Consider the following 15,170-nt stretch of genomic DNA (forward strand, 5'->3'; position numbering starts at 1 on the left):
AAAGGCACCTTTTTACAATGTTCACTAGGATGGATTTTCCTAACTTCATTACTTCCTTTTGGTACCTCTGCGCTCTCTCTTACACTTGTTCTGTTCCCACTATCCCTAGCCTAAACGAGATATTTTTATTTGCTAGCGCGTCACAGATACTAGCTTTTCTTTTTCTTTCATTTTGTTTTCAGTGGTCCAGGATCCATTGTTTATGCACCACACCCATTACTCCATGCAATACGTGCCCTCCTTAATACCCACCACCAGACCCTCCTAACCCCCCTACCCCCCTCCCCTCCCAATCCCTGTTTGTTTCTCAGAGCCCACAGTCTCTCATGGTTCATCTCCCCCTCCGATTTCCCCCAACTCACTTTTCCTTTCCTTCTCCTAATGTCCTCCATGTTATAATAGAGAGCTTTTCACAAAGATCTCATTTACCCAAGGATCTTGAGAAAATACCATCTATAAGATTTAAGAGTTAGGAAAACAGTAGAGGTAAGCAGTAATTCCAGTTCAGTAACGGTTGAACAAACACTGAGCACATACTTGAAATAGAAGGTATGAAAAGGCTTGCTGTGAGGCCATGGCCCTTGGGAAGTACGCAGTCTGGCGCCTGGGGGGCTCAGTCAGTTAAGCGATTGATCTTAACCTCTCCCTCTTCCCTTACCCCTGCTTGCACGCTCTCTCTCTCTCAAATAAATCTTTTTTTTTTTAAGATTTTATTTATTTATTTGACACAGAGAGAGATCACAAGTAGGCAGAGAGGCAGGCAGAGAGAGAGGGGGAAAGCAGGCTCCCTGCTGAGCAGAACGCCGGATGTGGGGCTCGATCCCAGGACCCTGAGATCATGACCTGAGCCAAAGGCAGAGGCTTAACCCACTGAGCCACCCAGGCACTCCTCAAATAAATAAATCTTAAAAAAAGAAAAAAAGTACACAGTCTAATGAGGGAGACTGTGATGCAAAACAATAAATACTGTGTTTTAAATTTAGAGGGTATGTTTACAGTGCTCAAAGGATGGGCAGTTAGCCCAACAGGGGGGAGTTCTAGAAAAGCTCCATGGATGATGATAACTAGCTGAGTCTTGCCGGGTAAGTAGGTCAGAGCAGAAGCAAAAGATATTCCAGGCAGAAAGGACAGGACGGCATGAACTACAAACTACTCACTGTTGCAAGAGAATGGATCCTGTTGTGGGGGATGGAGTGAGGAAGTGAGAAAGGTAGCCAGGGGGCTGGTGACGCCTGCTAACAAACTCGGACTTTATTCAGCAGGCGTAGGGACTGCTGAAGGGTTTGATCTTCAGCGATAAGCTCCCACTCTAGCAACACAGCCAACAGTGGATTTCCGGTAGACAAGAGTGGAGGCATGAAGATGACCAGAAGGGCCTCATCTGCAGCAGGGTCTGTGCAAAGAAAGACCTGACCCGGAGAAGAGATTTAGGAAGGAAAAGATACAAGCAGGCTAAATGAGTGCATGATTTAGGTAGAAGAAGGAGTCTTAAATTTTTGGCTTGGTGGGTAATGGTCTCAGCAGCTGAAACAGAACACACAAGGGGGAAGACAGTTCATTTGAGTACTTACAGATCATCTGGTAATCAACAGTTGGATAAAGGACTCTGAAGCCCAGAGAAGAGGCCAGGGCTGGATGCAGGTGGAAATGAAACCCTTTGGGGTGCATCAATTCTGAAAACTTGGGTTTTTAGGGGCACCTGGGTGGCTCAGTTAAGCAGCTGCCTTCGGCTCAGGTCATGATCTCAGGGTTCTGGGATGGAGTCCCGCATCGGGCTCCCTGCTCAGCGGAGAGTCTGCTTCTCCATCTCCCTTGATCTGCCGCTCTCACTACTTGTACTGTCTCTCTGTCAAATAAATAAAATCTTAAAAAAAAAAAAAAAGTTGGGTTTTTAAAGTTAAGCGTGGGTCAAAGAGGACCATGGGGAACAAAGTATGTCATTTATTTTATTTTTTCAAAGTATGTCATTTAAATAAGAGGGGACTGGTGTGCCTGGGTGGCTCAGTGGGTTGGGCCTCTGCCTTCTGCTGGGGTCATGATCTCGGGATCCTGGGATCAGTCCCCACATCTGGCTCTCCGCTCAGCAGGGAGCCTTCTTCCCCCCCCCCCCGCCTGCCTCTCTGCCTACTTGTAATTTCTTCTCTGTCAAATAAATAAATAAAATATTTTAAATAAATAAGAGGGGACTTACTAGTTTTGACAAAAGGATTCAATGTAACACAGAAATACAGATAGGTTGTGGGAAGAGAGGGTTGCAACTTGGGGCTTAGTAGTCAGTCAGGCTCTTGCATGCTCCCTGTGCTGTTAATGCTGCATGGTCACGTCACACATCTGTCCCATGGGTTTGGCCCAAAGTTTGGCCAGGAAGGAGCATCAGAGGCTGGTGTGTCACTGGTGGCTTGAACCCATTTCATGGGCCCTGATCCTTGTCCTCCAATCAGATTTTCTGGTGCCGGTTTTTTGCAGAAGTCGAGGGTTGCCACCCAAAATGGAACTGGGCCATTTATTCACTGACCATTCCCAAAGACGGGATACAATTATGCTTCCAACTGATTAATAGGCAGTAAAGTGATGGTGATGGAATCAGGATGCTAGAGAAGCCTGGTGTCAACTGTTTGCACTGCTGGGGACACTCTGTTTGGCATCGCCAGCAGCAGGATGATTCCTGAGCCTCTGTGTTCCCTCCCCCAGAATGATGAAAGTCTCAGGTCAGATATTACCTCCTAAGAGGCCTTCGGGCCCACCTTTCTACAATAGCGCACCTGCAGTACTCCCTCACTATCCCGCTCTCTACTGTTCTTCATTGTGCTTATCATTACTTCCCTGAATTTTTTGTCTTAGGGGAGGTGTTTATTTTTACTTATTTTCTATCTTCCCACTAGAATGTAAACTCTATGAGAATAGACTGCCTGGCTTGCCCACTGCTGTAGCAACAGGCACATAACTACCAGCACATAACAGGGTGTACTGAAGTTCTTTTTTTTTTTAAGATTTTATTTATTTATTTGACAGAGAGAGAGAGAGAGAGAGATCACAAGTAGGCAGAAAGGCAGGCAGAGAGAGAGGGGAAGCAGTCTTCCTGCGGAGCAGAGAGACGGACGCAGGTCTCTATTCTAGCACCCTGAGATCATGACCTGAGCTGAACGCAGAGGTTTAACTCACTGAGCCACCCAGGCGCCCCCAACAGGTACTCAAGTTCTTAATGAATGCATAAATAGAAATAACTTTACAGCAGTGGGATGGTACTATGCAGTCTATTTTATTTTTATTTACTTATATTTTAAAATTTATTATGTTTTTTCCGGTAATTTTATACCTATATAATTATATATATAGTTTTATATATAATTTTTATATCTATATAATTTTAATACCTATGGAATAATTGCAGCGTCAAAACTTCTAAACAAATGTGTGCCAGAACGTTTAGAGAATATATAAAAATAATTTCCTTTCTTGTGTCAATCATTAGTATTTAGGAAAAGACCGGAGGAGCGAGGTTCTAGCCCTACCAGCCTTTTGCCTCTAGCCCTGGATGGCAGGACCGCGCACCCCGGGGGAGCAGTACCGCCAGGAGCCGCTAGGGGCCGCTACGGCCATTGGCGTCCGCCTGCGCCGCTCTGTGCGTCCTGTACGCCGAGCGGAGTGGAAACTGGGCCGGAGGGCGCGGCGCAGTGCATCTTGGGTCGGCGTAGCCATGGCGGTTCGTGTCCTTTCCGCTTGTGTCCGTCGACTGCCCGCGGCCTTCGCGCCGCTGCCCCGGGTTCCCACGCTGGCCGCAGCCCGGCCGCTCAGCATCACCCTGTGCCCCGCGGGGGCTCGGACGAGGCCTGGGGCTCCGCAGACAGCCTCGGTGCTCGCGCAGGTGACTCGCGGTGACTTTGCTGGGGCTTGGCAGGGGTCAGGGATCGGGGTGGTGCGGGGGAGGGGCCAGGCAGCGGGGCCACGCGAGCCACGGCGGGGGTGACCGGCGACATCTGGCTTTCCACCCGTCCCAGTCCCTCACGGTGCTTGGTCGACCCCAGACCGGAGTGCAGTCCTAACAGTGAAACATCCCTGGGTTCGAATGCTAGCAGCCACTTTGCGAAACTTTGGGCAAGTCTCTTGACCTCGCCACTCTCGTCTGAACAGCAAAGTGGGGGGTACTATTCTCTACTTCGTGGAGGTGCAATGAGGTTTTGAGAGCATTTATTTGGGGTGCTTGTAAACCTCATATTGGTCCCATTTGGTCGTAGTGATAACGACAAATTCCGTGATAGCTTTCTAAGGGAAAATTGATGACAGGGTGCAAAAAGGAAGCCACACTGGTCTACAACCTTCTCTAGAGCAGTCTGAGCCCAGGATTTCTCCCTGTAATGCCTTTTGCCCGTTTACCGGCCTCCTGGAAGTAAAGATGGGGAAAAGTAGTATCTAGCCTTTCTGATTGATGACACCTTTGTGAGACAGAAATTCTTGTTACGGTAGTGATTTTCAGCCCTAGCTGCGCATTCAAATCACTTGAGTAGCTTAAAGTGGGGGAGGCAAAAGTCCCTTGCCCCCCACCCCCACCCCTTTTGATTTACTTCTCAGAGATAAGGCACTGGCATGTGTTTTCATTTAAGTTTGCCACGTGACGGAAGGGTTCGGCCAAGATCAAGTACTGCGTTAAGGTAGAATAAACTCTCAAGGCCAGGTTGAGAAACCCCCAAACCTGTGAACTTAATATGATAGTGGTTTTAGCATTTCAGTATTGAATACATTTAGAATAAAACATAAGGATGCCCAGACCAAATCAGTCATTATCTCCAGAGTTGGGGTCTGGGTGTCTGTTTTTAGAAGTCACCAAGTGATTCTTTTGTGTGGCTAGAGTTGAGATGTACTGACCATGTAATGGATTAATTCATAGGGCATTGGCCCCATTGCCTGAATCAAAAGGTTAACAGTGTCACCCTGAAATTAAGAGTTAAAAGGGCATTATGTAGACTTGCCAAGTATTTTGTTCCTGAGACTGATTTTCACAGTAGGCTAAAATGCAAAGTGATTGTCCTTATTCAAAGAGCACTGATTCTCAGACTTAGTTGTTACAGATCCCTTGGGTTAAAATATAGAATCTGGAAAGGGGCCCAAGAGGCTTCATTTCCAATGGGCTCCCAGAAGATTCTGTTGCTGCTGGTCCTTGGACCATGCCTTGAATAGCAGGGTGCTCAGAGATGTAACCACTACCTCTGCTTGGTTCATACACAGCAGAAGGAGCATTTTATTTATATTTATAAAGTGGTTTTGACTACGTGTTCCCATTTAAATCCTTTGCCGATTGAAGAGAGAGTAAATACTTGTTCATTCAAAGAAACTGAGGGACAGGCTGTGTGCCAGACCTTATTTTAGGTGTTGAAGGGTACGGAGATACATATAAAGGAAAGATACGAGGTAATATCTCATTGGACACTGCAGCCTCATGTTAAAGTTGCCAGCTCATTCCCTGCTGCTGTGTTCCCAAGGCTGTTTACACTGTTTGTCTTGGTTGGTTCTTTACCTCTCTGTTCCTGCCCCTTGGCACTTTCTTTCTAATCCTTAAATGCTGGTAAATTCCAAAGATCTCTTACCCACAATCTCTTCCTTGTCTGTGTCTTCACTCTGTTCCCCTGTTTCCCAGTTACCCCAAACTTCTACCTCCAGGCCTTGCTCATTTCATCTGGACTGTTGCTCACTGCACCTGTTCTGTTCCATAGATTTTTTTTTCTCCTCAGATCCATCCCCTCTGCTGACTCCAGGGCAGCTAGTTCTTCATTTATATTCCAACTCTTTTCCCTCCCAAAAGGAACTAAAGCAGTTCTCCTGGATATAAAAATATGAGACGGTATAAAGCAGAAGGTAAGAAAAAAGGGTAGTGGCCTAGAATGGAACCTGGAAGTCTTGCACTTTATCCAGACAGGGCGCAGATCTGAACTGTCTCAAAGCCAGAGCACAGAGAGGACTTCCTAAGAGTTCTGTGGGGCACAGTACCCAGATGAAGGCAAAACGCTTGTGCAGGCAGAGTTTAGCTGTTTTGTCTTTTTCAAGTGTCTGCAGCGCTGGGCCTCTTGAACCTCAGAGCTTGTGTCCCACCTTAACCTTCAGTCTCTAGTCATGAACTCATTTCTTCCCACACAGACCCACAATGAGTCCCATGCCTCATTTTCTTGGCCTGGCCTTTCCTCCTTGAATGTCCTTGTCCTTCCAAGGCTAACTCCAAGTTTGGTATCTCTTCCTTGCTTGTCAGGGACTGAATGACAGTTCTTATTCAAGAAGCAGCCTACAAATATGTCTGTCATGGCTCTTGCCACATTTTTTTTTTTTTAAGATTTTTTAATTTATTTGAGAGAGAGCGCATGAGTTTGGGGACACGCAAAGGGAGATGGAGAAGCAGACTCCCAGCTGAGCAGGGAGCCGGCCACGAGGCTGGATCCCAGGACCCTGGGATCATGGCCCGAGCGAAAGGCAGATGCTTAACCAACTGAGCCACCCAGGTGCCTCTCCTCCTACATTTTTATTACAACTTAAATAATCTGTTTGGCTTGATCTTTCCCATTAGACCATAAGCTTCTCTGAGGGTAGTGGTCATGTTTCATTTTTCTTTGTAGTTCCAACCCACAGTGCTTGGCATATGAGGCAGAGTTCGCAGGCTGCTGAGACAGTCCTGTGTGTGAAGACAAGACATAGCCACAGGTGAGGACAGGTGTGCGTATAGCACAGAAGAGAGACCTAACGAGCACTCCCGGTGAGCACAAACCCAGAGGTAGCAGTTGCTCACGCACTCAGAGCAGGGTGTGACAGCACGTGCAGAGGCCGGGAGAGCCTGGTGCTCTTACGGCTGACTCTCAGGGTGTCTGTAGAATGGAGAGCCCCGAGTCAAGATAAAGATGCAGGCATGTTGTGAAGGGCACTGAGGAATGTGGATGTTCTGTTTAGGCTGCAGGGAGTGAACATGAAACAAGGTTTGTTGAATAAGTGAGATCTCCTAGTCAGCCAGGCTTGGTCGCCCAGTAAACATGATGGTGAGACAGTGGGAAGAGTGGAGGTGGGTTCTCAGGTCTCTGGCCAGAGCACCAGTGGTTGACGAGGAATAGAGGTCTTTGAGCAGGCATTTTGGAAGACAGGTAAGGAATGTATTTCCAAACTGATGTGGAGGTGTCTGCTCCCAGGGGGAGCAGCCCAGGGGGCAGGTGGCAGAGCTGGCCGGCAAAGTGCTCTCCTAAGCTTTAAACTGAGGTTCCTCAGTTTCCCCTAGAGATGTACTGAGTGGAGACAGATGAATTCTGATAGATGAACCAGGTTATTGGTTTCTTCTAGTCTAGAGGGAAGTCACTCTTTTCCTGCACACGGTGCCCTCTCCTACAGCTGTGGGAAGTGACTTGTGTCACATAGAATTGTTAAGTGTAGAACTCCGGGGAGAAGACAACACCAGAAACATTGTTGGCCGTCGGGGACACTGCTGAGCTGCTTGCCTGTTCTGTGCCTCCTCTTTCTTGTAACAGCTGAGATGGAGCAGGAAGGAGGCAGTAAGGCCCTCCCCAAAGGCCAAGGTGGGAGGCCAGGGGCGGGATGCCTTTCTCTGTCTCCGTTTCCTGTCTGTAAAATGGGACTGATGTCAGAACTAAAGGAGGCAGTGGTTTGTAAAGTGCCCAGCACAGCGCCATAGTCTGACTGATAAGAAGTCCCTAAAGAGACCAGAAGGGGAGGCTCAAGAGGGAAGGAGTAGGATCAAGTACTTGGGGCCACAGCTGCCGCCAGTCTCGGACCCCAGCCTCCCCAGACATCGCTCAGTAGCACTCACTGTGGTTGTGCCTGGCAGTGTCCTGAGCCTTTCACATTCCCTCAGTGATGCCTCACAGCGGTGCTGGTACCTTTGTACTGTGGCTTATCCCCATTTTACAAGTAAGGAAAGTGGCGTTGGAGGGTTAAGTAACTTGCCCCAGGCCAAACAGCTAGTAAGAAAGCTAGTGCCAGGGTACAGGTGTAGGCAGTCTTACTTGCAGTCGGAGCTGTCACCCACTAGACCTGCCTGCTCCATGCTGAGCCCACTGTAGCCCCCCGCCCCCAACACTTCGGACTGGCCTGTGCTCTCCAGGTGGAGACCTTCACTTTCTCCATGTGGTGTCCAGTGGCCTAAGTGTGGGGACTTGCTGGTGTGGCTGGGGATGGTCTGACCCCTAAGGGGCCCCTTGGGTCGTTATGTACCGTGTCCCCTCCCCAGCCTCATCCTTCCTCCTGGGCCTTGCGGTGAAGCTCCCGTTTTCTCTTTCTCCTCAGCAGTAATCCCTGCTCATACCACTTCTTGATGTGCACACAGGCAAGACCTCTGTCAGATCCTTCCCCCTCAAACTTCTCTTTTGTCATCTAATCTCCCTCTTTCCCTTCTGCGTCTTCATTTAATTTGTGGCTGGGAGACTTACAGTGATTGTAGATAAGTAGGCCTGGAGATGTTCCCCCAGCAGAGGTCTCTGGAACCCACACTGCAGTGGGAAAGGAAAGGACACTGCATACATTGAGACCGAAAAGAACCAGTGCTCTTAAACTCTGAAAGCACTTAGAAATACCTGTAGAATATCTATGAAGCGCCTCATCTAATCTCTTTATAGCTTGCTGATTAAACCTGATTTCAGTACTTGAATTTTTTTTTTTTTTTCCAAGATAAATATTTCTTAGTGGTGTATACAGGTTTGGTTCATTTGGCTGTGTCATGATTTTCATAGGCCTCTGTCAGGGACCTGAGTACCAACACGCAAACCCACTTTCTAAGGAGAAATGCTGTAAGAACTCCAAATTAACTTACTTAAGAACTCAAGTGAACGTTAAAAGGTAAACCAGTTCAGATTAGGGACTTCCACAGTGAGCGGAACTGTCAGGCACAGCTACTTTGTTTCCTCTTGTTCTGCAGTGTACCCTCCACAGCTTTACGCCTGATTAACTGTAAATTGGAGTTCCTTCCGTATTTGGTGAAAGAATCCAGCCAGCAGCCTAATACCTAGCTGATTATCAAGTAGGCTGGTATCACAGACATTTGAGATCCTACTCCTACCACGGCAAAAATCAGAAACGCTCATGGTTTTGCTGGTGGCCATACGACAAGCCTCTCCTGCGGGGAAACAGATGGACCATGAGGTGCTGTGCGGGTTGGTAGCCGGCTTGTTTGTGCTGGCTGACGTCAGAGGCCGTTTAAGACCTTCCTGCGTGTGCTCCTCCAGGGAGCTGCCTCTCTTTTTACCATGACAGCCCTTTCCAGGTGGGCCATTTTGACTCCAGTGTACTAACGATCGAAGGTAACAGGGCCTTACAGGGCAGCCTGGCGCTGCAGAAGGTGCCGCAAGAAGACACACTCCTCTGCAGACTTTGCGCGATTTTAGCGGCAGCTCCTCCTGGAGCCAGTAGAGTGGCCAGAGCGCTGGACGCAGGCCCCATGGGGGGCTGAGCCAGGCTCTGAGGGGAGGGGAGGCCCGTTTTTATGCTGCTGGACTGCTAGGGCTTCTGAAAATATCCAGTGTGGTGACTCTAGGTGGCCTAATGGTCCCAGCTGAAAATCAGAGGAGGTGGTTCTCGGAAGCACTAAAAGCTCTGAAAGGTTCCTGTAAGCTGGTGCACTGACCTAGAGGCATCTTGGGTTCAACAGCTCTTCCTTCCTGCCCTTGTTCTAGGTTCCACTCACACAGCTGTGCCGCCAGTATAGCGATGCACCCCCTCTGACGTTAGAGGGGATCAAGGACCGTGTTCTTTATGTGTTGAAACTTTATGACAAGATTGACCCAGAAAAGGTATTTGTGTGGCTTAATGTTCTTTCTTTAAATGAGTATTTATTTAATTCATTTATTTTTAAAGATTTTATTTACTTATTTGACAGAGAGAGATCACAAGTAGGCAGAGAGGCAGGTGGAGAGAGGGGGGAAGCAGGCTTCCTGCTGATCAGAGAGCCTGATGCGGGGCTCGATCCCAGGACCCTGAGATCATGACCTGAGCCAAAGGCAGACGCTTAACCCATTGAGCCACCCAGGTGCCCCTTTAAATGAGTATTTAATCAATGGTACAGACTTCAGAGGGTCCAGAAGGATATTTGGTAGAAGGTCTCCCTGACTCTCACCCACCCGGTTCCCCTTCTGGGAGGCAGCCAGTGGAACCAGCTTCTCCTAGATCTTTCCAGAGATACTCAGTACATATGCAAGGAAGTGTACTCACATATGTTCGTATGTGTATATTTTATGTACTATGTGACCTTCATCTCCTACCCTTTTATTTATTTTTAAAGGTTTGTTAGAGAATTGTGCATAAGTGGGGTAGGAGGAAGGGCAGAGGGAGAAGCAGACTCCTTGCTGAGCAGGAAGGACTCTGGGATCATGACCTGATTAAGGCAGATGTTTGACTGAGCCACCCAGGTGCCCCCACCCCCACCGCTTACCCTTTTTAAAAAGACACAGAAGTGGTAGACTATACTATAAACATTGTTCTGCAGTGTTTGCTTTTTTAACTTAACCACCGGCATTTTTCTCATAGTAGTACATAAATTCCTTCTTTAATAATTCAGTCTGCTGTGTAGGTAGGATAGTGGGGTTTTTATTATTGAGGTCTAATTGACAAACAACATTAGTTTCAGGTATACAACATAATGATATTAGTATAATGTAAGTTGAGAAAAGGGGGGGTTGCGCGCCTGGGTAACTCAGTCTGTTAAGTGTCCAACTCTTGATTCCAGCTCAGGTCATGATCTCGGAGTTGTGAGATTGAGCCCCGTGTCTGGCTCTGCACGAGGCTTGGTGCCTGTATAAGATTCTCTCCCTGCCCCACCCCAAAACTGTGAACTAATCTCAGTAAGTCTAGTTAACATTCGTCACCACACATAATCACAGAAATTTTTTTCTTATGATGAAGATTTTTAAGATTACTCTCCAGCAGCTTCAGATACGCAGCTTAGCCTTAAGACTGTAGTAACCACATTGCACATTACATCCCCAGGATGGTTTTCCCAAGCAGTGATCACAGATCTTACCAAAATATATAAAGTGAAATCCATCATTAGCTTTGTGTGTATTGTTAAGCATTCCAGAACCAGCTTGAGTAAGTTAACAAAGTGCACCAAGTATGTGCTGGCACAGCTTAAACATAAAATGGTGGTTATCACTTCATATTTAAAATATGGCCTCTTTACAGTAAGCATCTTCTATATAACTTTTAAGTGACATCATACCTTTTATCTTGAGAAGCAGATACTGTCCCGGCTGAGTTTTGTGTTTGGTGTTCTTTTCTTGCAGCTCTCGGTAAATTCCCACTTTATGAAAGACCTGGGCTTAGACAGTTTGGACCAAGTGGAAATTATCATGGCCATGGAGGACGAATTTGGTAACAGGCTACGTTTGGGGTCTGCACAGTGTGATTCTTGATTTAGGTGGAAGAAATGTTGGGGGTCACAACTGGGATTTGAGTCAAATATATAAATAGAGCCCCCCCTCCCCCCAGTGCGCTTACTGGGGTAAGGTGGATGGGTCAGGTGAAGTCAACACCAGGGACAGTGCACTCACTTAGAACGTACTTGACATGGGGCTAGCAGAGTGCCCAGTGTGGTGCCGAGGGCTGAGTGACCAGGAAGGGCCTGGGGGTGGGATTTGGGTGCTCTAGGTGGGGGCTCTAAGACAAAGGCAGAACCTACCTGTGGAGAAGCTGAGCACACCTGAGCACCCTGAATGGCCGTGCCCAGAGAAGTAACTGGGTGTGCCCAGGACACAAACACATACACACATAGGCCTGGTTTCCCATCATGCCTCTCTCAGGTTATGCTTCTTTCTCAGACGGTTGTACACAAGAGGTCTTTTAAGGGTCCATGGCTCAGTTTTAAGTAGCCTGAATGAAAGCCAAGGGGCTTCTTTGCTATCCTACAGAGCAGAACGTGGTTCAAGTTCCTCACAGATTATGCTCACTAGAGGGATGGTATCAGTTAGAGGTAGGATGGGAACATGGTCATGAAAATGTTCTAGAATTAGGTGATGATGATTGTTGCACAACTTGTGAATACACTAAAAAACACTGAATTTTATACTTTAAATGGATGAATTTTCTATCCTATGAATTACAGCTTTTAAAAAAGAACCAGCTGTTACACCCAATATGATACAATTGTTGTCTAGAACATAACTGGCCCATAACTTAAATGGGACTGAGGGTTGCTGAAAAATTTTGATGTACTTGTGGGTGGTATGGCAGCGTGAGATGCGTTTAATTTTAAAGTATTTGTTTTTCTACATAGCATTTTACATTTTACTTTTAGGGTTTGAAATTCCTGATACAGATGCGGAGAAGTTAATGTGTCCACAAGAAATTGTAGATTACATTGCAGATAAGAAGGATGTATATGAATAAAATATCAGGTAAATAATTTGACTTACAGAATGATGTCTTCCCATAGAATTAACCTCTCTGTAGTTCTTCAGTAAAGTAGGAAGACCCGGGAAGAAATGCAAACATTGGAAATCCTTGACAGATTTTCACTGGTTATAAAACAGAGGTCCTCTCTGGTTATCTGCCATTCAGAGGGGCTGGCATTAGTGATTATCTTTATCCTTGAGACAGGCCATGAACAGTTCATTCTTGGACAGGACTTCCTTGATTGTCAGCCTTCCTCACAAAAACGGTCTTGTACAAAACACCGAGCAGGGCAACCCAGAAGCAGAGACCCCTGCCGCCCTCAGTTTCACCTTGGAAGTCAGCCTAGCCTGCTGTCCCGGAACCTGAGATGGCCTGACTCCTTAATCAGGCAGGAGACGCCTCCTGGGTTAAGAGGCTAGACTCTGGAGTCAGAGAGCTTTATTCTCAGCTCTGTCGAGGTCTGTAAGTTTGGTGATCTTGGGCAGGCCGCTTGGCCTTTAAGCCTGTTTCCTCAGATGGAAAATGGGGATAAGGATAGGACTGAGGCTTTCCTGAAGGTAAAATTCAGTAGTGTATACAAATTACTTAACACAGAACATATAAAGAAGCCTGTCAGTAAACATTAGCTGTTTTTCAGGCTCTAGTATTATGATCAGTTGACTTTTTAAAAATAAACATTAAGTGTCTGTAACTTTGATTACCCTATATTGAGCACATCAAATCACTGAAAGTCAGTGCACCAAAAAGAAACACTGACCTAACTTTGTCTTTGCCAGACCCCCTTTTTTCACTGAGAGAAGAGTTGGAAGATGCTGGCGAGTGTCTGGAAGTGAGAACGCGTTTTGGCATTATTGCTGCCTTTGACAGAGTAATTCTGTTTAGACTTGTATTTAAATTGTCTGTTTTTTCCTTTGAAAATAAATCTATAAAGCCAACATTTTTCTTAGTCTTCAGTTTTTCAGTGCCTATAAAGTGCTTATTTATATTGACTTTGCTTAATATTTTATCAAGCAGGCTTCTGTTGGGCGTGGAGCCCAGTGCAGGACTTGAACTCATCATCCTGAGATCAAGACCTGAGCCAAGATCAAGAGTCAGATGCTGGGGCGCCTGGGTGGCTCAGTGGGTTGGGCTGCTGCCTTCGTCTCAGGTCATGATCTTGGGGTCCTGGGATCAAGTCCCGTGTCGGGCTCTCAGCTCAGTGGGGAGCCTGCTTCCCTCTCCCTCTCTCTCTGCCTAACTACTTGTGATCTCTGTCAAATAAATAAATAAAAACCTTTAAAAAAAAAAAAAAGGGGCGCCTGGGTGGCTCAGTGGGTTAAAGCCTCTGCCTTCGGCTCAGGTCATGATCTCAGGGTCCTGGGATCGAGCCCCACATCGGGCTCTCTGCTCAGTGGGGAGCCTGCTTCCCCTCCTCTCTCTCTGCCTGCCGCTCTGCCTACTTGTGATCTCTGTCTGTCAAATAAATACATAAAAAATCTAAAAAAAAAAATAAAAAAAAAAAGATGCTTATCTGAGCCACCCAGTCACCCCAAGTCTTAACTTTGCTTAATAATTTTAAAGATTTTCTGATTAGTCACTGGTATTCATGCATATAAAGAAAAATGACTTTTCTAGCAGTACATCTGAAATTTCTCTCCCATTGTCTTCAGTATAAGGAGTATTAGTGAAAAAAGGACTTTTTGTCTTAAGTTTATCAGTTGTGTAGTTGGCACCAGCATGTGTGACCAGCTTTTCCTCCCTGTCCTATGGATCTCTTTCCAAATTAACAGAATTTAATCCTTTGGGAGGATAGAAAGTTCTCTTGGCTCCTGGAAGGTCAGTTTGACCTGGGTCCCTCTGCCCTCCTTCAGTAAGTAGCCACACCGCACCTTTTGTTCTTAGCACCTGTGTGAGGTCCTGTGTGAGGGCGGAAGCAGCCAGATGAGCTTTCATTGGAGACCTGTCAAAGTAATTGCTTTACTTTTACTGAAACTGCTAGTTTGTAGGAGGGAGGAAATCAAGGGCTTGTGATAGGTAGCAAGTAGTGACACCGAAGTGCAGGGACTGTGAGGGACCCTCAGCTGGCAGAGGCTCCTGTGGCTGCGGGTTGAGATGGGCCTGGGTTCCCTCCTGGGGATGCCTGATGCTGCCAGTTCCTGCTCTGTCGCTCCAGGCACATGAAGCAGACAGACCTCCTTCATCAGTAACAGGAAGCACTCATCATTACACTGCAGCTTATATATACATCTTTATTTATTTATTTATTTATTTGACAGATCACAAGTAGGCAGAGAGGCAGGCAGAGAGGGGGAAGTGGGCTCCCCACTGAGCAGAGAGCCTGATGCGGGGCTAGATCCCAGCCAGGGATCTGATCATGACCTGAGCCAAAGGCAGAGCCTTAACCCACTGAGCCACCCAGGCGCCCCGCTTAAATATACATCTTAATATGTACAAGTTCTTGGAAGATGCCATATTGGTGCATAAGAAGCATCCTTAATCTGGCACAGCAGCACCTAATCCGCAAATAGCTTGAGTGTTTCCTAGGTGCTGGGGAGCCACAAGGGAACAAAACAGGCTGCGGTGGCTCCTTTGATGGGGATGGACCACAGTTTAACATCTGGGGTCAGCTGTTCTGTACCTTTCAGCCCTTGGCAGCTGCACTTTTTGCCCAAAAATGCATCCATGTTCGTTTCTGCTGAAGGCCCCACAGTTCTGCGGCGCTGGCGCTGAACAGACCGCTTTGCTGCCATCTTAACCACACACGTGGCAGGGATACCCATTCACGTCCTCTGTAGCTGGGAAAGTCTAAGAGGAGCCAGAATAAGGGG

The 15,170-nt window shown here is 47.0% G+C and overlaps 1 protein-coding gene across 1 annotated transcript; it reads left to right on the forward strand.

Annotated features, from left to right (window-relative positions):
- The first annotated feature begins 3,662 nt into the window (after window positions 1-3,662).
- NDUFAB1 (NADH:ubiquinone oxidoreductase subunit AB1) lies at window positions 3,663-13,302 on the forward strand. The gene is made up of 5 exons (XM_032844042.1): window positions 3,663-3,865; window positions 9,651-9,767; window positions 11,256-11,343; window positions 12,266-12,365; window positions 13,140-13,302. Exons 1-4 carry the CDS (start codon window positions 3,698-3,700, stop codon window positions 12,355-12,357), a joined length of 465 nt encoding a protein of 154 aa, XP_032699933.1. The 5' UTR covers window positions 3,663-3,697; the 3' UTR covers window positions 12,358-12,365; window positions 13,140-13,302.
- The last annotated feature ends 1,868 nt before the right edge of the window (window positions 13,303-15,170 follow it).

Source organism: Lontra canadensis, unplaced genomic scaffold (assembly GCF_010015895.1).
Source record: "Lontra canadensis isolate GAN:19392208 unplaced genomic scaffold, GSC_riverotter_1.0 scaffold146, whole genome shotgun sequence".
Lineage (NCBI taxonomy): Eukaryota > Metazoa > Chordata > Mammalia > Carnivora > Mustelidae > Lontra > Lontra canadensis.

Excerpts from the sequence above, each read along its gene's own strand:
- NDUFAB1 (XM_032844042.1), top strand. The coding sequence starts at position 3,698 with ATGGCGGTTCGTGTCCTTTCCGCTTGTGTCCGTCGACTGCCCGCGGCC. Across the intron at positions 3,866-9,650 it reads CAGCCTCGGTGCTCGCGCAG|GTTCCACTCACACAGCTGTG; the intron begins GTGACTCGCGGT and ends CCCTTGTTCTAG. Across the intron at positions 9,768-11,255 it reads ACAAGATTGACCCAGAAAAG|CTCTCGGTAAATTCCCACTT; the intron begins GTATTTGTGTGG and ends CTTTTCTTGCAG.